The sequence below is a fragment of the Piliocolobus tephrosceles genome, chromosome 13, assembly GCF_002776525.5.
Source record: "Piliocolobus tephrosceles isolate RC106 chromosome 13, ASM277652v3, whole genome shotgun sequence".
Classification (NCBI taxonomy): domain Eukaryota; kingdom Metazoa; phylum Chordata; class Mammalia; order Primates; family Cercopithecidae; genus Piliocolobus; species Piliocolobus tephrosceles.
The window spans coordinates 6,533,469-6,558,218 of NC_045446.1; the positions used below are offsets into that span (position 1 = coordinate 6,533,469).

Here is a 24,750-nt window from a genome sequence, read left to right on the forward strand (position 1 = left end):
CATCTACCTCAGCTTCCCAAAGTGCTGGGATTACAGGCATGAGCCACAATGCCCAGCCTAGATAAATTTCTTTCTTTCTTTCTTTCTTTTGAGACGGAGTCTCGCTCTGCCGCCCAGGCTGGAGTGCAGTGGCCGGATCTCAGCTCACTGCAAGCCCCGCCTCCTGCGTTTACGCCATTCTCCTGCCTCAGCCTCCCGAGTAGCTGGGACTACAGGCGCCCGCCACGTCGCCTGGCTAGTTTTTTGTATTTTTTAGTAGAGACGGGGTTTCACCGTGTTAGCCAGGATGGTCTCGATCTCCTGACCTCGTGATCTGCCTGTCTCGGCCTCCCAAAGTGCTGGGATTACAGGCTTGAGCCATTGCGCCCGGCTAGATAAATTTCAATGCTTTTCTCCTGCTCAAGTCTTTAGTTCTCAGGCCCAGCCAAAAAACCCTAAAAGGACAGAGATAAAATTTTGCCTGCCCTACAGTATCTTACTGGCTTTGTTTCTCTGGAGAATGCTAATAATCCTAATGTCATTGCTTGCCTAGGACACATCAAAACTCACAATTCAGCAGGAAGCCAGGAGAGCCCCCATCCAAGCAGAATGACCCTCCCATCAACTTGGGCTGCTTGGAGCTACTCAGCTAATCCTCCAAAGTCCCAGGACGGGGAACTCCTCACATCTCTCCTTCCTAGAACCCCTCATTGCCCTCCTTCCTGGAGTCTGTCCCTCTGACAGGCATCTGCTGGGCCTAGAAAGCATGTTTCTATGCGACGTTTCTCCTTCTCTGCACAGTGTGATGCTCCAGGACGGTGACCGTGGTTATTTCTCTTTGTTTCTCTCTCTCTTTTTTTTTTTTCCAATTCCAGTTTGTGAGGTTCAGTAAACACAGCCAGGCTGAGGGCTCCAGGAAGCCACTGACTATGCTAGAGCAGCCGTTTTCTAGCCCTCTGCTCTGCCCTCCCCCCGACCTCGAGGCTGAGAGCCGAGAACCCCTTCCCAGGAAAGACAGTGCTCACAGCAGCTTTCTTAGAAATTGTATTGGTCCTGGAGAAAGGGAGGCAAGCAGCCCCTGCCTCCCGCTCAGAGTGCCCCCAGCCCTCACTGTTTCCCGTTGCCATTGATGGGGAGGTTCGCGTGCTCAGGGGAGGCCAGGAAAGCCTTGAGCTTGGGCCGGGCACTGAGGCGCGCCACATAGGCCGAGAGCAGGGGGAACGCATCCAGGCAGCCGGGGGCCAGGACCTCATGGATCAGCAGCAAGTCCAGCAGGTTGTAGTCAGCGAAGGAGATCTGCAGGACGGGGGGCCGGGGACTCAGCCAGCGGGAGCAGGCTGGGGAAACTGGGGGCAGAGGGCCTAATCCCATCCCCTAGGTCTGCCCCACTTTGCTTGAACAAATGGCTCACACCTGTGTCCATCTGTAAGCAGACGGTGGCGAGGAAGGAACAGGATGGGGCCAGATGCTCACCTGGTCTCCCACAATGAAGGTCTTGCCTCCCTGGTTCTGGGACAGCAGGGTCTCAAAAGGCTTCAGTTGCCCGGGCAATGCCTTCACATAGCCATCCTTGCCCGCCTCCTGCCAGACACCACCATGTATCATCCTACTACTCTCATCCCTCCCAGCCCCTGAGACGCCCCCTTTCTGTCTGCCCCAGGCCAGAAACCAGAGTCTCAGATTCTCCCCTGCTCGCTCCCCACAACCAGGCTAGTACCAAATCCTGTCCATTTCAGCTGCCAGTTCATCTCTATTCCATTCTGCCTGTCCATCCTTGCTGGATTTCTCACCAGATGATTGCAAAAGCTTCAGAGCTGGCTTCTCTGGAGGATCCTTCCAGACCTCACATTCAGACACAGCCCTGTTCAGACTTCTCCATGGCCCCCATGGCCCTTAGGAGACTCCAAACCAGTGGATTCAAGGCCTTCAGGACCTGGGCCTGCTCCCCGCATCTCTATCTCTTTACCCACCCCCGACACACAAGGAAGTGTACACACACACACACACACACGCACGCACACACATACACACTCTACCTCTGCTAAACTGGTCCCAGGTCCCCAGATGTGCTCTGTGTCTGCATACTTTGCTTAGCTAAAAGTGCCAGCACCTCCATCCAGAAACTGGTGACAGATCCTCCTCCGCCTCTGGCTACTCCAGGAAGCCCTCGCCACCCCAGGAGATGAGAAACCACCAGCTGCTGGAGGTCTCTGTGCTTGCACTCTCCCCCACAACCCATTACCTGACTGGTTCATGTCCCGGGCAATGAGGGTGCAGGTTGTGTCTTGCCCCTGGCCCAGAGCTGACCCAGCCCCTGCACCCTGACCCAAGAAGGGGTCAGCCCGAGCCACGTGAGGGGTAGGGGGGTGAGGGCAAAAGCAGCTCCTTTCTTGTTCAGCCCCCAGTGCCCAGCCCTGGTGCAGATGCTCACATAGTTGGTGTAGATGAGGGAGAGGTATTTGCAGCGGAGGTCCTCCACGCCATCATTCACCATGTCCACCAGGGCTGCCTCCCGCTGGTCCTTCCCATAGAGCCCTGGGGTTGGGTAAGGGGGAGCAGGTAGTGTGACTGGGCGCCTGATCAACACATAGTCACCGGGGGTGGGCCAACCGCGGGGCTGTCTGTGAGCCCCAGCCTGGGAGAAGGGGAAGAGGAAGTGCGTGGAAGGATGGCAGACTGCCACACAGGAGGTGCTCAGAGCTCAACTGGCACCTGAGAGGCAGCCAGGCACAGGGGAAGGACTGCAGGCACCCAGGCTTGACCTTGGGCAAGCTACGTAACCTCAGTGGGTCTCAGTTTCCTCCACTCCAGAGGGCTGCGGGGCAGCTGATTGAAATGAAAGGGCTCCGGGGGCAGAGGCTTGCCCACTCCCGCCCTGGACTTGGAGGTTCAAGACTCACCAAGAGTGCGGCCCAGGTGACGCAGGAAGGTATTGGACTGGTACAGGGTGAGGTCTCCGTCCTGGAACTTGGGGAGCTGCCCATACAGCTGTGTGGGGAGGCATGGCTCAGTGAGGGGCACTGAGCTTGGCCGTTCCCCGATCCTAGTCACAGCCCCCTAAGGCGCAGCACCCCTTTCCTTGCCCGGGCATGGTCACTTACGCAGGAGGCTTTGAGAGAGCCCTCTTGCCAGGTCTCCATTGTTACCACCTCCTCCTTCCAGCTCTGGCCCTGGTCTGCCAGCAGCATGCGCAGGGCCGCGCAGCGGCCTGCGGGGAGGGAGAAGCACGAGATGTGGGGACCGGGCAGACCCCGCCTCGCAGCAACCCGGAGGAGGGGTCAGGAGTGCAGGGAGGGAACAGGGAACAGAGATTCCTCCGAAGCTTTCACACAACACTGGGGAGGGGAGCAGGCATGGCGGGAGAGGCGGGGCACAGGGAAGAAGGCCTGGGGTAAAAGTCACACGACGGAGGGATAAGGCGGGGTTCGGTTCTCTCCGCGTGGGCGAGGGACAGTGGGCTGCAGCCCTAGCCCCTGCCTCCCCTCCCTGCCAGAGGCTCCTACCTCGAACTGGGAAGTAGACCACGGTGTAGGGCGGCACTGCAGCGGACAAAGAAAGGTTTGCTGGAGCCCGGGGGAAGACGCCAAGGCGCGGTGCGCGCGGCCTGCCCTCCCGGGGTCCCATCCCTGCCCGAGGCGCTGCGGACCCCTGAGAGCCGCTAACGGCACTGGGGACTTCCTGGGTACTCTGGGACCCCGTCCCGGGTCTCGGGGTGGGAGAGGGGCCCTGCCGGGAGCCCGAGCCTGATGCCGTGGGTTGGCCCTGGGCCCCATGCTGGGAGATCGGAGCCCCATCCCCCGGGGGCGCGGGCCGCGAGGACTCACTGCTGGCACACGCGGCGGCGGCGACGAAACTCCAGCGCAGGCCTTGCGGCCTCCGAGCCTTATAAGGGTGGTCCCGCCCAGCTCCGCCCCAGTGCTGAGTCACGGCGCCGGCCGCGCCTCTGGAGGGTCCGGCGGCCGCTGCACCCCGGGCGTCGGCTGCAGAGGGGCGCCTCGGAGCCCCCGGAGTCGCAGCGCAGCTGGCCTGGGAAGCCTTTCCCTCTTCCCCAGGTCCCCAGCGGGGGCCAGGGAGTAAACGGACAGCAGGAAGAGGACCGCAATGAAGTGCGCACAGCTACTGGCGCGTCGGGGCATCGCGGGGGGAGATTCCCTAAGAACTCTGCGATCCCGGAGCTTGTACACGCGATTCGCGGGGCAGGGGAGAGGGAGGGGGTGGAGGTCACTTAGGGGTGGGGAAATGGCTTTTATTTTATTTTATTTTATTTTATTTTATTTTATTTTATTTTATTTATTTTGAGACGTAGTCTCACTCTGTCGCCCAGGCTGGAGTGCAGTGGCGCGATCTCGGCTCACTGCAACCTCTGCCTCCTGGATTCAATCAATTCTCCTGCCTCAGCCTCCCGACTAGCTGGTGCATGCCACATCTGACTGATTTTGTATTTTTAGTAGAGACGGGGTTTCACCATCTTGGCTGGGCTGGTCTCAAACTCCTGACCTCAGGTGATTCGCCCGCCTTAGCCTCCCAAAGTGCTGGGGTTACAGGTGTGAGCCAACGCGCCTGGAGCTCCTTCAACTTTTATTTAAAGTTCTGGGGTACATGTGCAGGACGTGCAGGTGTGTTACATAGGTAAGTGTGTGCCATGATGGTTTGCTGCACATATCATCCCATCACCCAGGTATTCAACCCAGCATCCCTTAGCTATTCTTCCTGGTACTCTCCCTCCCCAGCACCCCGCTCAACAGGCACCAGTGTGTGTTGATCCCCTCCATGTGACCATATGTTCTCATTGTTCAGCTGCCACTTATAAGTGAGACCATGTGGTCTCACTGGTTTTCTGTTCCTGTGTTAGCTTGCTGAGGCTAATGGCTTCCAGCTCCATCCATATCCCTGCAAAGGACATGATCACGTTCCTTTTAGTGGCTGCACCTTAGGCTATTTTCTTTGGCTTTAATGCCTGCTTTCTGTTGATTTGCAGATCTTCATTTATTCTAGATATTGATCTCTTGTTGGCTTTCAATATGACAGACAGCTTCTCCTATTCCATCAACTGTCAAGTTTGTCCAAGGAGTCTTTCATTAAACAAAACTCCTAAATTTAAGTGGAATCAAATTCATCAAGGGATTTTTGTGGTGGGGAAGGGGTTGGTGTTTACGTTTTGTGCCTTTAAAACTTCATTTAATGCAGCCATAAAAAAGAACCAAGATCATGTCTTTTGTGGGAACACGGACGGAGCTAGAGGCTATTATCCTTAGCAAACTAATGCAGGAACAGAAAACCAAATACTGCATGTTCTCACTTGTAAGTGGGAGCTAAATGAAGAGAACTTACGTCACAAAGAAGGAAACAACAGACACTGTGGTTTACTCGAGGGTGGAGGGTGGGAGGAAGGAGAGGAGCAGAAAAGAGAACTATTGGGTACTGGGCATAATACCTGGGTGATGAAATATTCTGTACAACAAACACCCATGACACGAGTTTACTTATGTAACAAACCTTCACATGTACCCCCAAAACTAAAATAAAAGTGAAAATAAAGAAATTTCCTTTAAAGTCTTTTTCTTTTTTAAGAGCTGTATGTTGCCCTGGTTGTTCTCAAACTCTTGGTCTCAAGTGATCCTCCTGCCTCAGCGTCCCAAAGTATTGGCACTACAGGCGCGAGCCACAGCCCCCGGCCTTCAAAGTGTTTTTTGACTGCCCTGGGTCACAACAATATTCTCCTATGTTGTCTTCTAGTAACTGTGTCTCTTACCTTCACATTTTTTTCTTCATATTTAGAGGCCACTCTAGCATGTGCTGTTGCCACTTTTATTTTTCTCTAAGTAAAGAGCCATTTTCTCCAGCACCATCTACAGAACAATCTGATCTGACTTACGTGTTTTTGTTTTGTTTGTGTGTCTTTTGAGACAGGGTCTCACTCTGTCACCCAGGCTGGAGTGCAGTGGCACAAGGACAGCTCACTGCAGCCTCAACCTCCTGGGTACAAGCGATCCTTCCACCTCATCACTCCCTGCCCCGCCCTGAGTAGCCAAGACTACAGGCCCAGCATGCCACCACGCCCAGGTGAATTTCTGTTGTTTGTTTGTTTTGAGATGGAGTCTCACTCTGTCACCCAGGCTTGAGTGCAATGGTATGACCTCAGCTCATTGCAACCCTCACCTCCTGGGTTCCGCCAATTCTCCTGCCTCAGCCTCCCAAGTAACTGGGACTACAGGCATGTGCCAGCACACCCAGCTAATTTTTGTATTGTTATTAGAGACAGGGTTTCAGTGTGTTGGTCAGGTTGGTCCTGAACTCTTGACCTCAGGTGATCCAATCACCTCGGCCTCCCAAAGTGCTGCAATTACCCCCGTGAGCCACTGCACCCAGCCTTTTTTTTTTTTTTTTTTTTTTTTTTTTTTTGTAGAGACAGGGTTTTGTCATGTTGCCCAGGATGGTCTCAAACTCCTGGATTCAAATGATCCACCTGCCTCGGCCTCCCAAAGTGCTGGGATTATAGGTGTGAGCCACCGCGCCCGGCCTCCTGTGTTGAGTTGCTGTAGGTAACTGGGTCTGCCTGTTGGTTTTCTGTGCCATTGTATTCATGGTCTATTTGCTCTGGTGCCTGTACCACATTTTTTTCTTTTGTAAATCACTATGGTGTTATAAATCTGGTCGGGAAAAGCACACCCTCCAGCTTCTTTTTCCTTTTCTTTTTTTGACTTTTTCTTTTAGTTATTTTTGGATCTTTATTCACCTACAAAAAGGTGATAGTAAATGTATCAAATTTCTTGAGAAAGTCCAACATTTAAAAAAATGCTGTTAAAACCCAGACAAGGTGGCTCATGCCTGTAATCCCAGCTGCTCAAGAGGCTGAGGCAGGAGGACTGCTTGAGCCCAGAAGTTTGAGACCACCCCGGGCAACACAGCGAGACATCGTCTCTAATCTACCTGCATCAACTGTGTCTGTTGAGAAGTCTGATGTCACATGGAATCTTGTTATTCTGTGAGTCATCTGTTCTTTCCGGAAGCTTTTTAAAAATTATTTTCTCTTTTTTTGTTTTTTCATTTTTAATTTTTTTAGAAAAGAGAGACAGGGTCTCACTATGTTACCCAGGCTAATCTTGAACTCCTGGGCTCAAGCAATTCTCCTGTCTTGGCCCTCCCAAAGTGCTGAGATTGTAAGTGTGAATCACCATGCCCAGCCTATTTTCTTTTCTTTTTTCTTTTCCTGTTTTTGTTTTTTGAGACAGGACCTTGCTGTGTCACTCAGGCTGGAGTGCAGTGGTGGGATCATGGCTCACTGCAGCCTCAACTTTCCAGGCTCAGGTGATCCTCCTGCCTCAGCCTCCCAAGTAGCTGGAACTACATGCGTGTGCCACCACACCCAGCTAATTTTTGTGTTTTTTATAGAGACGGGGTTTCACCATGTTGCCCAGGCTGTCCTTCTTTTTAATTATTATTATTTAATTTTCACCAATGAACTGTGATCACAAGGAATATTTTATAATTTTTGTCACCTTGGGTTTTCTTTAATTTCACTCTAATTGTCTAGGTTTGGTGCTCTTCCTGGCTTGCCAAGCTCTCTCTCTGATTTGGCCTCTTGGCCCTTCAGTCTGAGGTTGGTCATCTTTGTTCAGTTTTGAGAAATGTATCTCCATTGTTTATTATGAGATTCCCTCTTCTCCATCTTCCTCCTCCTCCTCGTCCTCTTCCTCTTCCTCCTCCACTGCTGCTGCCTCTGCCGCCACCGCTTCTGCTGCTGCTGCTGCTTCTTCTTCCTCTTCGACTTGCACTATCTAGATAATAGCCCTTCTAATCTATCTCCTATCACTTTACTGCCTTTTTTTTTTTTCTTTTTTTTTTTTTTAGACAGGGTGTTGCTCTACTGCCCAGGCTGGAGTACAGTGGCACCATCTCAGCTCACTGCAATCTCTGCCTCCCGGGTTCAAGCAATTCTCCTGCCTCAGCCTCCTGAGTAGCTGGGATCACAGGCTCCCACCACCATGGCCACCTAATTTTCATCTTTTTAGTAGAGACAGGGTTTCACTATGTTGGCCAGGCTGGTCTCAAACTCCTGACCTCAAGTGATCCGCCTGCCTCGGGCTCCCAAAGTGCTGGGATTATAGGCGTGAGCCACTGCACCTGGCCACTTCACTGTCATTTGTATTTCTTCTGGTTTATCTTTCCTGGGAGAGTTCCCCAGCTGATCTCGTCACTCATCATCCTTAAGTCACTCTTCATCCTTAAGTCTCATACCTCGTATGATTCATCCCATCTGTCATTGACTTTCTTCAATTTTTTTTTATATCTACTCTTTCTTTTTGTTGTTTTTTGTAACTTCCTATTGCCAGTGCCTTTTCTCATGTCCTCATGCATTTCTCTTGTGTGTATTCTCCGTCTGTGTGCTCCACTCATTCAGCATCACTGCAGTGATGTCCTTGCCCCCTGAGATGTCTCCCCTGGAGCCGGTGAGCTTGTGCCCTTCCCCTGGTGGGACTGGTCATTCTCTCGGGTAATATGCCAGCCTGTGGTTTCAAAGCTAAGGAAGGAGATAAGCGCCACCAGACCACAGCCAACCTCTTCCCTTTGCTATCACTCTTCAAACAGAGCTTGAGGTCAGACCTTCCCCTTCCCAACCTTGGGAAGCAGCGCTGGGGGAGGTGGCTCCCCACATTCTAATGTGCTGGTGTTTGGTGTTTCCAGGGGAAGTGTGGGAGGGAGTGAGAAAGCCCGCCCCAGTCAGTTCCACTGTTCTCCCCAGTGCCTCACCCAGCAGAGGGTAGCAGAGGCTAACTTCAGTTTAGCCTGCACCAGGGTCAGTGTTCAGCAGTGACATCCCCTCAACAACTTGAGAGAGTAGTAAGAAAGGAACTGAATGCAAACTCCTTCCTTCTGGCATCATACCATGGCCACCTCCAGCTACGCTTAGCCTCCACCCACACACACATCTCCACCCACATCTACTCACATCCGTGTACACCCAGACACACACAGGTTCACAACAGCCTGCAGCCTGCAGGAGGGGCTACATCTCACTTTATTTGTTTAATTTTACTGTTTTCCTGAAATCTCTGTTTCTCTTTGTAGTTTCTCCCATATTCCTACCAGAGAGGGAACTGAAAGCTCATGATGGTTCACCACCTAAATCAAGGGTTGGGACACTGCAGGCCTTGGTTCATCACCTGCTTTTGTAAATAAAGTTTTCTTGGACCCCAGCCATGCTCACTCATGTGTGTGTTATCTATGTTTGTTTTTGTGCTACAATGGCCCAAATGAGCGATTGCAACAGAGACTATGTGGTCCTCAAAGCTAAGAGATTTTCTTTCTTTTTTTTTTTTTTTGAGACGGCGTCTTGCTCTGTCGCCCAGGCTGGAGTGCAGTGGCGCGGTCTTGGCTCACTGCAATCTCTGTCTCCTGGGTTCACGCCATTCTCCTGCCCCAGCCTCCCCAGCAGCTGGGACTACAGGCGCCCGCCACCATGCCCGGCTAATTTTTTGTATTTTTAGTAGAGACGGGGTTTCACCGTGTTAGCCAGGATGGTCTTGATCTCCTGACCTCGTGATCCACCTGCCTCGGCTTCCCGAAGTGCTGGGATTACAGTCATGAGCCACTGTGCCCAGCCAGCTTAAGATATTTTCTATCTGCATTTTTAAGAAAAATTTGCTGACCCCTGATCTAGACCAAGGTCCAGACCCTAGCCTCAGGAAAAGCTAGACTTCCAATGTCACGCATTCAACCTTCACCAAGAGTGGCTCCATAGCAATGCCATCTTCCCCTTGCAGTGCCCAGCGCCTCCCTGATATCCTGGCAGCACAGGAGGGTTCCAGGCCAGCGTGGGAGCCATTGAGATGCTCCTGAAATGTATCGTGAGGATGAGCAGATCTGGTCCAGCTTAATCTTCATAGTTCTGAACTCTTATCCAAGGGGAAGGTGCCCCAGTGGCCTCACTGAGCCCAGGCACAGGGGTGGATGGGCTGCAGGCATGGGCTCGTGCTTCCCTGAAAGGAGTTGAGGACGCCCATCTCAGGGCTGGTAAGGAAGGAGACCACTACTACTCCTGCTACCCTCCTCCCCCGACCTTGCCTAGTTCACAAGACAGGAGGAAAGGGAAAAAGAAAAAGTAAGATAAATAGCCAGACAACCTTGGCACCACCACCTGGCCCTAGGAGTTAAAAAAAGTAATAATAATAACATCAGCCCCTGACCTAAACTACTTGTGTTATCTGTAAATTCCAGACACTGTATGAAAAAAGCATTGTAAAACTTTTTGTTCTGTTAGCCGATGCATGTAGGCCCCAGTCACGTTTCCCACGCTTGCTCGATTTATCACGACCCTTTCATGTAGACCCCTTAAAGTTGTAAGCCTTTAAAAAGGCCGAGTATTTCTTTTTCGGGGAGCTCGGCTCTTAAGACGCGAGTCTGCCAATGCTCCTGGCCGAATAAAAAACCTCTTCCTTCTTTAACCCGGTGTCTGAGGAGTTTTGTCTGCAGCTCGGCCTGCTACATTTCTTGGTTCCCTGACCGGGAAGCGAGGTAATTAACAGACGGTAGAGGCAGCCCCTTAGGCAGCTTATGCCTGCCCTGTAGAGCATCCCTGCGGGGGACTCTGGCCAGCTTGAGCGATGCAGATCCTGATAGCACTCCCGGGAAGGCAATTGCCCTGGTGGGATGCCTCGTCAGAGCAGTGCACAGCAGGCCCCGTGGAGGATCAACACAGTGGCTGAACACCAGGAAGGAACTGGCATTTTAAGTCCGGACATTTGAAACTTGTTAAGACTGGTCTTTGGAACTTGCTCACTCCATCTGAGTGGAAGCGTGGCCTGATCACCCACGGCGTACCTGTTACCGGCACTTTGGTTTTTGTTTTTGACTTGACTTGAATTAATTGCTTGATACTTTGGTTTTAGTGTTGATTTTGACTTGACTTGAATTGCTTGATGAACAGTCATGCCTTTATTGGCACTTTGGTTTTGGTTCTGATTTTGACTTGGCTTAAATTGCTTGATGAACAGGTGTGTCTTTAACAACACTTTGGTTTTAGCTTTGATTTTGATTTAGTGTGAATTAGATGAGTGAGTGACCTTTTACCCTTTCCTTCTTGTAACATGAATGTTGTTTTGTCTCAAGAGAAAAATAGGTCAGACACAAAGTAAGCCCACTCCGCTAGGAACTGTGTTAAAACATTTCAAAAAGAAAAATTTCAAAAAGAAAAAAGGAAAGTCATCAAATCATCAAAACTTACTCTATGAAAATGCATGTTACAGAACCTTAAGAAAGGTTTTGCAGGAGATTATAGAGTTAACCCCTTAGAGGTTAAGATCTCTGTGTGAATTAGAACTGCCTTCTTTTGGTGTTGGATGGTCCATTGAAGGAACTATAGACAAGGAGCAATTGGCCATGTGTTTAAGGTGGTGACAGGGGTTGGAGGACAGCCAGTGTACCTAGATCAAGTTCCTTTATATTGACTCATGGTTAAATATAATATAGACAAAACCAGCATAAATTTAGCCCTGTTTAACAGCTTATTGCAAAAAAGCCAAAAGTAAAAGTAAGAGCAGCTTCACCAGCAGACACAGAGTTAAAAAAGGGAGTCCCAGAAACAGCAAGAGAAGCCAGTTTTGCAGGAGCCGCCAGAGATAATAGAAATTCTTTCTCCATATGTCCCAGCCTACCCCGCTTTATTGAGGTCAACAGCCCCCTCAGAAACAAGATTCAGGAGCTAACACGCCCCAGGTCTCACCTCGAAGAGGAGGATCGGAATCTCGAGAGACCAAGGAAGGAAGTCAAGATAGTCAAGTGGGCCGTCTCAGAGCTGTTCTTGCTCGAGCTATGTAAATGCCTCTCAGGGAGACGCGAGGACCTGTCTGTTAGAATGACCAGGCCCACATCCGCGGGGGCAACAGACTTTCATCTATCAGCCCTTTTCAACCATTGATCTACTAAACTGGAAACACCGTGAACCCGCCACCTTGCTCTCGGCAGCTAGAGCCCTGTCGAGCATGACTGTGTAGAGGTGTTGGACTCCAGTTTACTCTGGCAGACCTGACCTCCGGGACCAGCCTTGGGCATCAGTAGACTGGGAGCTATACGTGGACGGGAACAGCTTCATCAACCCACAAGGAGAGAGATGTGCAGAATATGCGGCGGTCACCCTGGACACTGTCGTTAAGCTGAGCTCATTGCTTTAATTCGGGCCTTAGAACTCAGCGAAGGTAAGACTGTAAACATTTACACTGACTCTCGGTATGCCTGTTTAACCCTCCAAGTGCATGGAGCATTATATAAAGAAAAGAGCCTGTTAAACTCTAGGAAAAAGGGAAAAAAAAGACCCAGAGAATGCAACTCAGCTTCAGCGTTTGCAGAGGTACTGAGAAGCACTTCTGCAGAGGCTAAGAGTTGGTAGAAAAAAGCAAGTAATATTTAAAAAGATTTCAGGAATGCTTCAAGGAGCTGACAAAAGCCTAAGTCAGTTTTATAAGAGACTCTTAAAGCGTTCTGGCTTTACACCCCATTTAACCCTGAGGCCGCTGTAATCCCAGCACTTTGGGAGGCCGAGACGGGCAGATCACAAGGTCAGGAGATCGAGACCATCCTGGCTAACACGGTGAAACCCTGTCTCTACTAAAAAATACAAAAAGCTAGCCGGGTGAGGTGGCGGGCGCCTGTAGTCCCAGCTACTCGGGAGGCTGAGGCAGGAGAATGGCGTAAACCCGGGAGGCGGAGCTTGCAGTGAACTGAGATCTGGCCACTGCACTCCAGCCCGGGCAACACAGCGAGACTCCGTCTCAAAAAAAAAAAGAAAAGAAAATCAGTATATAATGATTACTTCATTTGTAAAGCAAGCCCAGGGTAACATCAAGCAGAAGCTGCAGGTATGAATACTACCTAGTCTATAAAAGTGGCCACCAAGGTGTATGTTAACTGTAACCAAGGAACAAAACTGGGAAAGAGCAAAAGAAAAAGACTAAGAGTAAGTGTAAAAAAAAAAAAAAAAAATTAGCAACGTGAGAGGATGTGGACATGGATGTACATGTGAAAGAAGTCAAGTTAGGCAAGGATTCAAGAGCCGGAGAAGGCTAGAGAGAGATTAATGTGCGAGACGCAAAAAGAAAGGACACTAGAAAGGTAAATGTTCAAAAGGCAATAAAAGAAATGGCCAATGTCACCAGACAAAGCGGCCATGGGCCAAGGGCTGCCGCACCTTGGAGGAACCAAATACTGATCTGAGCAGACTAACAGGAGCTGAAGAATGTAAAGACTAGGGCAGACCCGGCACCTTCTCATTAGGCTCCCAGGAGCCCATGGTCACATTAGAAGTTAAAAGCAGCAAGATTCTGCCGTATCTGGATTCCAATTTCTCACTGAAGGCTAAGCCACTAAATAGAGTTACAAGGGGGGGGGGGGGGGGGGGGGGGGGGGGAGAAGAACCCCTCCTCTAAGAAACTTAAACAGTAAAAAGAGCCATACCTTGTGAAAACTTGCTTATAGACTTTACAGAACTGTCCCGTGCTGGAGACTATTGGTACGTGCTAGTGCTTGTTTGCTCATTTAAGACAAAATCAGATTTTTGCCTACAGTCCTCCTCCGAGTCAGGTGCACCCCCACCAAACAAACTAGGTATTTGCCCTATAAGATTGTGTTCGGTCAGCCACCCCCAAATCATAGGTCAAATTAAGGGTGACCTCCAGAAACTAAAGAAATTAACCTTAAGAAAGCAAATGTAGGCTTTAAAAATAGCCATACAAAGTGTTCATAATTAAATAAATGAAAATGCCTATAAGCCTGACAACCCCTTTAAATCTAGTGACTCTGTTTAAAGTAAAATCTAATTTTTCTAGGACCCATATAGGATGGGCCCTATACTGTAACCTTGTCCAGTCCCACTGCGGTTAAAGTTGCAGGTGTTGTGTCTTGGATCCACCACAGTCAGATAACACCGGCAGCTCAGGACAAGTGGACCAGCCAGCAGGACACAGACCGTCCAACCCGGCTGATCTTGAGACAAGACCAAGCTGCTGCTGAGGACGACAGCCCTGCTGTGGTCACTCTGGAGGCTGACCAGTCTATGCATGACTGAAGCTAGAGGAGACAACAAGCCCTGTTCTAGTCACACACCAGCAGCTGACTAGTCTACACATGGCCGAAGCTTGAGAACTTGTCAAGCAAGTGAATATAGTTAAAAATCTTATGACTAATAGTTTTCCTGTAGTACTGTTTTCCTATTGTTCTGTCGCTGTATTCAACCTTTTTCCCAGGTAAGGACCTCTTTTTCCTTGCTGGAGATGAATATGCTGTACATTGTTTTGTTGTTGTTACCCCCCATCACCACGCTAGAAGTAACAGCTATATAACGTGTCCCCGCTGCACATATACTACTTAGGAAACCCAAGACTCATCCAGCCCAGCAACAATTCCGAGTCTTGCAGTCAGTCTTTAAACATACAAACCAGAAGTTACCAGAACCTTTTCCTTTAGCAAAAACAGAACAAACCTATTTGCTCAGTTGGCTGAAAACATTGCTGGCAGCCTAGATGTTTCTTCATGTAACGTTTAGGCTGACATAAGAGACCAATGGCCTTGAGAAGCAAAAGAGTTAACGCCTCAAGACTACTTTAACTCTTTCACCAAACAGACGCCACAAGTTCAAGCTTCTGGCTCTTAAAAACTTCTGTTACTAAAAAATACTGTGTTACTCGCTAGGAAAAAGGTTTTCAGACCTAGTAAAAAACTAACCTGCTTAGGACATGACAAAGTTGATACATGTGCCTGTACAGGTTTAACACAGGTTTAATCCTAGGTCTTCATTTAGAAAATATTTTCCAGCTATAAAAATTTAAAACCCTCATTATGGCCGGGCGTGGTGGCTCAAGCCTGTAATCCCAGCACTTTGGGAGGCTGAGACAGGCGGATCACGAGGTCAGGAGATCGAGACCATCCTGGCTAACATGGTGAAACCTCGTCTCTCCTAAAAATACAAAAAACTAGCCGGGCGAGGTGGTGGGCGCCTGTAGTCCCAGTTACTCCGGAGGCTGAGGCAGGAGAATGGCCTGAATCCGGGAGGCGGAGCTTGCAGTGAGCTGAGATCCGGCCACTGCACTCCAGCCCAGGCGACAGAGCAAGACTCCGTCTCAAAAACAAAAACAAACAAACAAAAAACCCTCATTGCAAGTATATTACTGATAATAGAAAGTTGCTTGCTGCTCCCCTGTGTATTACACTTATTCCTTCAAATGATAAAAGGTTTTGTAGCTACCATGGTTCATCAGAAAACTTCAGCACAAGTATACTACATAAAACGCTAACACTCCGTCTCGCAGAGAGACTCGGAAAGTAAAAATAAAAGTGAGAACTCCCACTAATTAGTGAAAATTCGCAAAGAGGGGTATAAGGAAGGAGACCACTACTACTCCTGCTGCCCTCCTCCGCCCACCTTGCCTAGTTCACAAGACAGGAGGAAAGAGAGAAAGAAACAAAAGTAAGATAAATAGCCAGACAACCTTGGCACCACCACCTGGCCCTACGAGTTAAAAAAAAAAGTAGTAATAATAACATCAACCCCTGGCTCACACCTATAATCCCAGGACTTAGGGAGGCCAAGGTGGATGGATTGTTTGAGCTCAGGATTTCGAGACCAGCCTGGGCAACATGGCAAAATCCTGTCTTTACAAAAAAGTACAAAAATTAGTTGGGAGTGATGATGTGTGCTTGTAGTTTCAGCTACTCGGGAGGCTGAGGTAGGAGGATCCCTTGAGCTCAGGAGGCAGAGGCTACAGTGAGCCAAGATCACACCACTGCACTCCAGCCTGGGTGACAGAGCCAGACCCTGTCTCAAAAAGAAAAAAAAAAAAAAAAAGGAGTAAAACAACAAGAGACCGATAGCCCAAATATAAGTGTACATAAGAATCACAACTGGCCAGACGCGGTGGCTCATGTCTGTAATCCCAGCACTTTGGGAGGCTGAGGCAGACAGATCACCTGAGGTCAGGAATTCAAGACCAGTCTGGCCAACGTGGTGAAACCCCATCACTACTAAAAGTACAAAAATTAGCCAGGTGTGGTGGTGGGCACCTGTAGTCCCAGCTACTCAGGAGGCTGAGGCAGGAGAAGCGCTTGAACCAGGGAAGCAGAGGTTGCAGTGAGCTGAGATCATACCACTGCACTCCAGCCTGGGTGATAGAGCGAAATTCCATCTCAAATAAAAAACAAAAAAAGAATCACAACCAGAGTTTGTCAGAATGACAAAAACGAAAAACAAAACAAAAAAAACCCTATTCCATCAGGGACTCAACTAAAAACATCATGAAGGAAATTAAAACCCAGTCCTTCTTTAGAGACTTGTGGCCAGGAAATAAATCAAGATTTAGTCAAAATTATAGGAAAACAATAAAATCTGAAAAATAATGGTCAGGGCTGGAATCTAATAACAGGTATGCCACAGTTTACTTTTGAAAGATTAATTCTCTCCAGTTCTGCATTTCTATCAAATAGAAATCTTAGTAGGACTGATTTTCTTGCTAAATAAGTTTTAGTATTATACTTGGCCTGATTATTTGCAAAAAGTGCAATAAGAATAGTGAGTGGCCATATAGGCTCTTTTTAATTGGCTTTGCTGGAGCTTTTTCATAAAGAATCTCAGGTTGGACTTTTGAAAACCTCCCCAGGCTTTGAAGCCAAGCCAAGGATTCATGATCAGCCTGTGCCTGTAGTACCTGTATGAATTGGGTGAATTCCTCTCTTCTCAAGGTCCCAAATATCTTGAGGTTTCTGGGCCTGTCAGACAGTGACATTCTTTCCTTACCACAATGTAGGGTTCAGTCCCACAGGGCCTATGGGTTTTTCTCTTCATATGCGGAGTCGAGAGATTGTAGAAATAAAGACACAAGCCGGGCGCGGTGGCTCAAGCCTGTAATCCCAGCACTTTGGGAGGCTGAGATGGGCGGATCACGAGGTCAGGAGATCGAGACCATCCTGGCTAATACGGTGAAACCCCGTCTCTACTAAAAAATACAAAAAACTAGCCGGGCGAGGTGGCGGGCGCCTGTAGTCCCAGCTACTCGGGAGGCTGAGGCAGGAGAATGGCGTAAACCGGGGGGACGGAGCTTGCAGTGAGCTGAGATCTGGCCACTGCACTCCAGCTTGGGCGACAGAGCGAGACTCCGTCTCAAAAAAAAAAAGAAAAGAAAGAAATAAAGGCACAAGACAAGAAGATAGAAGAAAAGAGAGCTGGGCCTGAGGGACCACTACCACCAAGACGCGAAGACCAGTAGTAGCTCCGAATGCCTGACCGCACTGCTGTTTATTGTATACAAGACAAGGGGGCAGGGTAAGAAGCGTGAGTCATGTCCAATGATAGGTAAGGTCACGCGAGTCACGTGTCCACCAGGCAGGAGGCCCTCACCTATTTGGTAGCTGAGGCAGAGAGAGAGGGGGGACAGCTTATGTCATTATTTCTTCTATGCATTTCTCAGAAAGATCAAAGACTTTAATACTTTCACTAATTCTGCTACTGCTATCTAGAAGGCAGGGCCAGGTGCACAGAGCGGAATATGAAAGTGGACCAGGAGTGTGACCACTGAAGCACAGCATCACAGGGAGACATTTAGGCCTCCGGATAGCTGCGGGCGGCCTGGCTGATGTCAGGCCTTCCACAAGAGGTGGTGAAGCAGAGCGTTCTCTAACTTCCCTGGGGAAAGGGAGACTCCCCTTCCCGGTCTGCTAAGTAATGGGCGCCTTCCCAGGCACTGGCACTACAGCTAGACCGAGGTCTGCTAAGTAATGGGTGCCTTCCCAGGCACTGACTGGCGTTACCACTAGACCAAGGAGCCCTCTAGTGGCCCTTGTCCAGGCTTGATAGAGGGCTCACACTCTTGCCTTCCGGTCACTTCGCACCGTGTCCCTTCAGCTCCTAATTCTGTATGGCCTGGTTTTCCATAGGTAATAAGTATAGAACAGGTAATAATTGTAGAACAGAGATTAATATAATAATTAAATAAAGAGTAATGCTACAAACTAATGATTGATAATATTCATATACAATCATGTCTATATTCTATTTCTAATATAACTATTCTTATTCTAGTTGTTTTCTTTCTTTCTTTTTTTTTTTTTTTTTTTGAGACGGAGTCTCGCTCTGTTGCCCAGGCTGGAGTGCGGTGACCGGATCTCAGCTCACTGCAAGCTCCGCCTCCCGGGTTTACGCCTTTCTGCTGCCTCAGCCTCCTGAGTAGCTGGGACTACAGGCGCCCGCCACCTCACCCGGCTAGTTTTTTGTATTTTTTTAGTAGAGACGGAGTTTCACCACATTAGTCAGGATGGTCTCGATCTCCTGACCTCGTGATCCGCCCGTCTCGGCCTCCCAAAGTGCTGGGATTACAGGCTTGAGCCACCGCGCCCGGCCCTAATTGTTTTCTTTATTATACGGGAACAGCTTGTGGTTTCGGTCTCTTGCCTCCGCACCTGCGTAGCTTGCCGCCCACACCACAAGGTTAGGAAGCTTGTAAGGGAGCCATAAAAACCAGGTACCAGACCAATCTTTCCAAGGGCTTTTTACTGGCTCTATACAGTCAACCTCAACTCCTCAAAACAGTCTGGTCATATCTGAAAATATGCCATTGTAGTCAAAGCCTTGGTAAAATTACCAGTGTCTTCAATGTGCCCAGTTACAAAAGAAAACATAGTCTTGGCTGGGCGCGGTGGCTCAAGCCTGTAATCCCAGCACTTTGGGAGGCCGAGACGGGCGGATCACGAGGTCAGGAGATCGAGACCATCCTGGCTAACACGGTGAAACCCCGTCTCTACTAAAAAATACAAAAAACTAGCCGGGCGAGGTGGTGGGCGCCTGTAGTCCCAGCTACTCGGGAGGCTGAGGCAGGAGAATGGCGTAAACCCGGGAGGCGGAGCTTGCAGTGAGCTGAGATCCGGCCACTGCACTCCAGCCTGGGCGACAGAGCAAGACTCCGCCTCAAAAAAAAAAAAAAAAACAAAAACAAAAACAAAAACAGTAATTGTCTGTGGATGGCAAAAAACTTAGACTAGCCGTGGTTAAAGATGCAACTGACAAGGAAACTTGGTTATTTCTGTGACATACAAAAATTTAACAACATTATCACTGAAAACATATACCAAGACATGTCATTTTAAAAATCTCATACAATTTTGGAACACATTAATAACACATTTATACAAATATAACTCAAAGAAAGTTAAACACTGGCTGGACATGGTGGCTCATGCCTGTAATCCCAGCACTTTGGGAGGCCAAAGCAGGCAGATCACAAGGTCAGGTGTTCAAGACCAGCCTGACTAAATGGCAAAACCCCATCTCTACTAAAACTACAAAAATTAGCCGAGTGTGATGGCCCTGCCCTGTAATCCAGCTATTCAGAAGGCTGAGGCAGGAGAATTGCTTGAACCTGGGAGGTGGAGGTTGCATTGAGCCGAGATTGTGCCACCGCACTCCAGTCTGGGCAACAGAACGAGACTCCATCTCAAAAAAAAAGAAAGTTAAACACCATTTCTTATTTGACAGTGCTCCGTATATGATTTTAACATACCAAATAAGCCCAATATTTCTCTCTCGGACTTCCAGGGATTCCTATTTCTTGTGTCCAAGATAGATAAGATCAAAAACACTTAATTTTAAAATTTGAAATTTGATTTTGGGAAATATGTCAAAAATTTTTTTTAATTTGAAATTTAATTTAGGTGTCTATGTGTGGTGGCTCACACCTGTAATCCCAGCAACTTGGGAGGCTGAGGCGGGTGGATCACTTGAGGTCAGGAGTTTGAGACCAGCCTGGTCAACATGATGAAACCTCACCTCTACCAAAAATACAAAAATTAGCCAGGCATGTAGTCCCAGCTACTTGAGAGGCTGAGGCAGAAGAATTTGAACCTGGGAGGCAGAGGTAGCAGTGAGCTGAGATCACGCCACTGCACTCCAGCCTGGGCAACAGAGCGAGACACTGTCTCAAAAAAAAAAAAAAAATTTTTTTTTGAAATTTAATTTTGGGAAGCATGTCAAATATTTTTTAAAATTTGAAATTTAATTTTGGGAAGTATGACAAATATTAAAGGTTCAAAACACTTGATATTAAAATAAGTAAGGTTTAAAACACATGATCAAAATAGGATACAGGTTAATATAAAATAAAAGTCATTAATTTAGGCCAGGTACAGTAGCTCATGCCTGTAATTCTAGGACTTTGGGAGGCCAAGGCAGAAGGATCACTTGAGCCTAGGAGTTTGAGACCAGCCTGGGCAACATAGTGTGACTCTGATTCTATAAAAACAAAAATGTCAAATATTAGCCAGCCTTGCTAATATTTAATTTTTTTTTAAATAGAGACAGGGCCACACTATGTTGCCCAGGCTAATATTATTAGCTACTCAGGAAGCTGAGGGAGGAGGATCCCTTGAGCCCAGGAGCTTGAGGCTGCAGTGAGCTATGATCATGCCACTGCACTCCAGCCTGGTGACAAAGTGAGCACCCATCTCTAACAAATTTTTTTTTTTTTTGAGATGGCATCTCACTCTGTCACCAGGTTGGAGTGCAATGGCGCAATCTCAGCTCACTGCAACCTGCACCTCCCAGGTTCAAGTGATTCTCCTGCCTCAGTTTCCTGAGTAGCTGGGATTACAGGCATGCACCAGCACTCCCAGCTAATTTTCGTAGAGACCAGGTTTCACCATTTTGGTCAGGCTGGTCTCGAACTCCTGACCTCAACTGATACACCCACCTTAGCCTCCCAAAGTGCTGGGATTACAGGCGTGAGCCACCACACCCGGCCTCTAAGAAAAAACTTTTATAAAGTTATTAATTTAGCCAAAATTATAACTCAAAGATTTCAAAAAGTAAAAACCTTTACTCTTGGATTAGAGAGGAGACTCAGTTTCCTAAACAATTGAAATACCCACTAAAGACAGCCTGAGGCAAACTCTCCCACTCTTTTTTTTTTTTTTTTTTTGGGAATTTATTTAAAAAATAAATCTTTTTCTATCTCTTATTTATTTATTTATTTATTTATTTATTTATTTATTTATTTATTCGAGATGGACTCTTGCTCTGTCACCCAGGATGGACTGCAGTGGCATGATCCTGGCTCACTGCAAGCTCCACCTCCCAGGTTCAAGCGATTCTCCTGCTTCAGCCTCCCGAGTAGCTGGGATTACAGGTGACCGCCACCATGCCTGGCTAATTTTTGTATTTTTAGTAGAGGTGGGATTTCACCATGTTGGTCAGGCTGGTCTCGAACTCCTGATCTCGTGATCCACCAGCCTCAGCCTTCCCAAGTGCTGGGATTACAGGCGTGAGCCACTGCGCCTGGCCTACTATCTCTTATTAACACAACACTAAATTCTTGTTCAAAGGAGAAACCCAAATTTTACCTTATATTTATGTATTATCAATATGAAAGCTAATTTTAATAAAATATTATAAACAAATTCAACAAATCTCAGTTAGCTTTGACCACACAAAGTAAGATTTCCATAAATCTTTCATTACCTCTTAGGATTTTCTATTAAAAAGCAGATCACTGCAGGGGAAAAACCTGTTATTCCCACACAGGCTCAGCCTCTGGCCTTGCATCAGTGCTTTTGATATTAATGCTCACTTTTTAAAACAAGTTATAAATAATTCCCTGCTAATTTTAACCAACTTGATCACACACAAAATTTCTCTCACGAGATTAATCTTCCATCAATCTTCTACGACTTGCTTAAGCCTTCAGTTTTATCCTATACTTCCTTTTTTATGTTGGCATTCAAACTTAGAACAAAAATTTACTTTACTTTTCCCCTTGTCAGTTTTTGGTTTTTCTGTTTGAGATGGAGTCTCACTCTGTCTCCCAGGCTGGAGTGCAGTGGCACAATCTTGGCTCACTGTAACCTCCACCTCCTGGGTTCAAGCAATTCTCATGCCTCACCCTCCTGAGTAGCTGGGATTACAGGCGTGTGCCACCACGCCTAGCTAATTTTTGTATTTTTAGTGGAGACAGGATTTCACTATTTTTGCCAGGCTGGTCTCAAACTCCTGACCTCAAGTGACCCACCTGCCTTGGCCTCCCAAAGTGCTGGAATTACAGGCGTGAGCCACCATGCCTGACCTATTTTCCCCCTTGTCAGTTTATGTGGGCGGCAAGCCACCCAGGTGCCAAGGCAAGAGACTGAGGGCACGAGCTGTTCCAGTGTAATAAAATATATAAAATAAGAATAGCTATACTAGATATAGATCATAGACATGATTATATATGAATATCATTAATCATTAATTTGTAGCAATTACTCTTTAATATTATAATAATCTTTGCTCTACAATCATAACCTAGGAAAAACCAGGCCATACAGAGATAGGAGCTGAGGGGACATAGTGAGAAGTGACCAGAAGACAAGTGTGAGCCTTCTGTTATGCCCGGGCAGGGACACCAGAGGGTTCCTTGGTCTAGCAGTAACGTCAGCATCTGGGAAGATGCCCATTGCCACGTGGACCGTGGTCTAGCGGTAGCATCAGTGCCAGGGAAAAGCACCCGCTACTTAGCAGAACGGGAAAAGGAGTCTCCCTTTCCCTGGAGGAGTTCAGAGAAGACTCTACTCCTCCACCTATTGTGGAGGGCCTGACATCAGTCAGGAGGCCAAACCGTCTCCCTGTGATGCTGTGCTTCAGCGGTCACGCTCCTAGTTTGCCTTCATGTTCCATCCTGTACACCTGGCTCTGCCTTGTAGATAACAGTAGCAAACGAGTGAAAGTACTAAAAGTTTCTAATATGCAGAAATAATGGCATAAACTGTCTCTCTCTCTCTCTCTCTCCCCCCCCCCCTTTCTCTCTGCCTCGGGTGCCAGGCAGGGAAGGGTCCCCTGTCCAGTGGACACATGACCCACGTGACCTTACCTATCATTGGAGATGACTCACACTCCTTACCCTGCCCCTTTGTCTTGTATCAAATAAATATCAGCACAGCCTGGCATTCGGGGCCACTACCGGTCTCCGCGTCTTGGTGGTAGTGGTCCCCCGGGCCCAGCTGTCTTTTCTTTTATCTCTTTGTATTGTGCCTTTATTTCTACAATCTCTTGTCTCCGCACACAGGGGAAAAAACCCACCAACCCTGTGAGTCTGGACCCTACAAGTTTAACCACACAAAGTTTTCTCATGCAAAAGAAAAACTAAAACTTATTCCCTCTTTTCAACTTATTTACCAAAAACACATTTTTTTTTTTTTTTTCTAGACCAGTTCTCACTCTGTCACCTCAGCTGGAGTGCAGTGACATGATCATAACTCACTGCACCTGAAACTCCTGGGCTCAAGCAATCCTCCTGCCTCAGCCTTCCAACCAAAAATATGTCTTACTTTCTGTATACACTCTGTAGATTGAATTGTTTCTCTTATATTTAGTATTGTTACTTACATGTATTAACTAAAATTTTAAGTCTCTTTTTTTTGTTTTTTGAGACGGAGCCTCGCTTTGTCACCAGGCTGGCATGTAGTGGCACAAGCTCCACTCACTGCAGCTTCTGCCTCCCAGGTTCAAGCGATTCCCCTGCCTCCCCTCCCAAGTAGCTGGGACTACAGGCATGTGCCACCAGGCCCGGCTAATTTTTTTGTGTATTTTAGTAAAGACGGGGTTTCACCTTGTTGGCCAGGATGGTCTCCATCTCCTGACCTTGTGATCCACCCACTTCGGCCTCCCAAAGTGCTGGGATTACAGGTGTGAGCCACCACACACGGCCTGAATCTTGTTACTTAAAGTCCACATTTTGGCACCCCAGATGGAACCTGAAGGGAGCCTCCAGTGATCCCACCACTTCACCAGCAACCAGAGCCTTGGTACCAGCATGAACAACTTCCCCACCCTACCTTGCCGAAGCCAGCAAGGATTTCTGATAAGGCCTAATTTCTGATTAGGGTGGAATTTCTCCCAGGCTTGGTTGTGAATTCAGACTTGCTTCTGAATATGCTACACATATTCTTTGCTCAGTGGGGGTTGGAGTTGAAACTCTACTGAGAGGTGGGAGTTTCATCTATTATTCTCTAGAGACTGCTGATCACATATTCATGATTTTCAGTTTTCTCTGAGGTGAAGATTTTGTTTGTCTTACTCATTAGACTTCGCAACCTTTTTTTCTCATTTCAAAGTTTGATCAGGGAGAAAATAGTTTCTCTCCAAAAAGAGAAAGTAAAATCTTTGTGGCTTCAGTGTCAAATCTGTAATCTTCTAAACTGGCCAGGTTCTGAGGCTCGGTTTGATGGTCTAAAACTGACTGTTCCCCCTGAAGTAAAGATCCACATTGAAAACATTGGCTGGATTTGTGTTTAACACTGTGGCACCTCCTCATGAAAATATTTAGAAAACTGGTCGTGCATAACTTGTGGTGACCCAGCTTATAATGGCCAAAAATGGAGAACTTTGAAATGCCTACATGAGTTCATCTGCATGCACAACTGGAAAAAGCTGGTTTTAGGACCAGACAAATAGGGCCAGGCGTGGTGGCTCACACCTGTAATACCAGCACTTTAGGAGGCTGAGGCGGGCGGATCACGAGGTCAGGAGTTCGAGGCCAGCCTGGCCAACATGATGAAACCCTGTCTCTACTAAAAATACAAAAATTAGCCAGGATAGTGGCATGTGCCTATAATCCCAGTTACTTGGGAGGTTGAGGCAGGAGAATCGCTTGAATCCGGGAGGCAGAGGTTGCAGTGAGCCAAGATTGCACTATTGTACTCCAACCTGGGCATCCGAGTAAGACTCTGTCTGAAAACAAACAAACAAAACAACAACAACAACAACAATAA

General features: G+C 47.9%; 1 protein-coding gene and 1 long non-coding RNA gene across 3 annotated transcripts; one reads left to right on the forward strand and one right to left on the reverse strand.

The window, feature by feature from the left end:
* Positions 1-1,007: 1,007 nt before the first annotated feature.
* On the reverse strand, positions 1,008-3,932 carry GSTP1 (glutathione S-transferase pi 1). Its single transcript, XM_023186337.3, has 7 exons — positions 3,804-3,932; positions 3,483-3,518; positions 3,081-3,187; positions 2,880-2,967; positions 2,411-2,514; positions 1,453-1,560; positions 1,008-1,275 (listed from the first exon to the last, which is right to left on the reverse strand). Coding segments are annotated over exons 1-7 (633 nt in total). The 5' UTR covers positions 3,805-3,932; the 3' UTR covers positions 1,008-1,086.
* LOC111522340 lies at positions 2,656-12,599 on the forward strand. Of its 2 annotated transcripts, XR_002725228.2 has the most exons (4): positions 2,656-4,085; positions 5,890-6,042; positions 7,514-7,579; positions 9,049-9,273. It is a non-coding gene; the product is annotated as an uncharacterized LOC111522340 (long non-coding RNA). The 2 variants fall into 2 exon arrangements; XR_002725227.2 differs by lacking the exons at positions 7,514-7,579; positions 9,049-9,273 and adding an exon at positions 11,629-12,599.
* Positions 12,600-24,750: the final 12,151 nt, after the last annotated feature.

Excerpts from the sequence above, each read along its gene's own strand:
- GSTP1 (XM_023186337.3), bottom strand. Across the intron at positions 3,188-3,482 it reads GGTCTACTTCCCAGTTCGAG|GCCGCTGCGCGGCCCTGCGC; the intron begins GTAGGAGCCTCT and ends CCCTCCCCGCAG. Across the intron at positions 1,276-1,452 it reads CCTTCATTGTGGGAGACCAG|ATCTCCTTCGCTGACTACAA; the intron begins GTGAGCATCTGG and ends CCCGTCCTGCAG.